The sequence below is a fragment of the Trypanosoma theileri genome (assembly GCF_002087225.1).
Source record: "Trypanosoma theileri isolate Edinburgh chromosome Unknown TM35_Tth_15_V1, whole genome shotgun sequence".
In the NCBI taxonomy this organism is placed as follows: Eukaryota; Euglenozoa; class Kinetoplastea; order Trypanosomatida; family Trypanosomatidae; genus Trypanosoma; species Trypanosoma theileri.
Genome location: NW_021639857.1, coordinates 100846 through 101226, shown reverse-complemented (window position 1 = coordinate 101226; position 381 = coordinate 100846). Strand labels below are relative to the sequence as shown.

Below are 381 nucleotides of genomic sequence, written 5' to 3'. Positions count from 1 at the left end.
CATTCCTCACACTGAGGTCTTGCCATCATTATGAGAGACCACAGGCCTTGTAACCATCGTGTCGGCTTCTGGTTCCACTTCACTCCTTTCTTCCACATCTAACTCTTGAATTTGTCGCTTTCGGCGGTAACAGGAAAAAATGGGTATGCCAATGGCGGCAGCAAGAGACAGGAAAGAAAAGGAAATAAGCAGAGCACCAGATAAAGTAGAATTCCTTGTATTGTAGACACTAATATACATAATACCAAAGGCAAGCATTGTCCCAAAGGTAGCAAAGAAGAATAATAGTGTCACTGTAAGAAGAAGGATAAAGCACCACGTAAGCGCCCTCTCTCGGAAATAGCAACACAGAGACATAATCTCTATACTTGCAACTATTGC

The 381-nt window shown here is 42.8% G+C and overlaps 1 protein-coding gene across 1 annotated transcript; it reads right to left on the bottom strand.

Annotated features, from left to right (window-relative positions):
- Nucleotides 1-6: 6 nt before the first annotated feature.
- Nucleotides 7-381, bottom strand: TM35_000151400 (uncharacterized protein; the record flags this gene model as incomplete). Its single annotated transcript, XM_029025792.1, has 1 exon — nt 7-381. A coding segment is annotated over one exon (375 nt), but the record flags the coding sequence as incomplete, so codon positions are not given.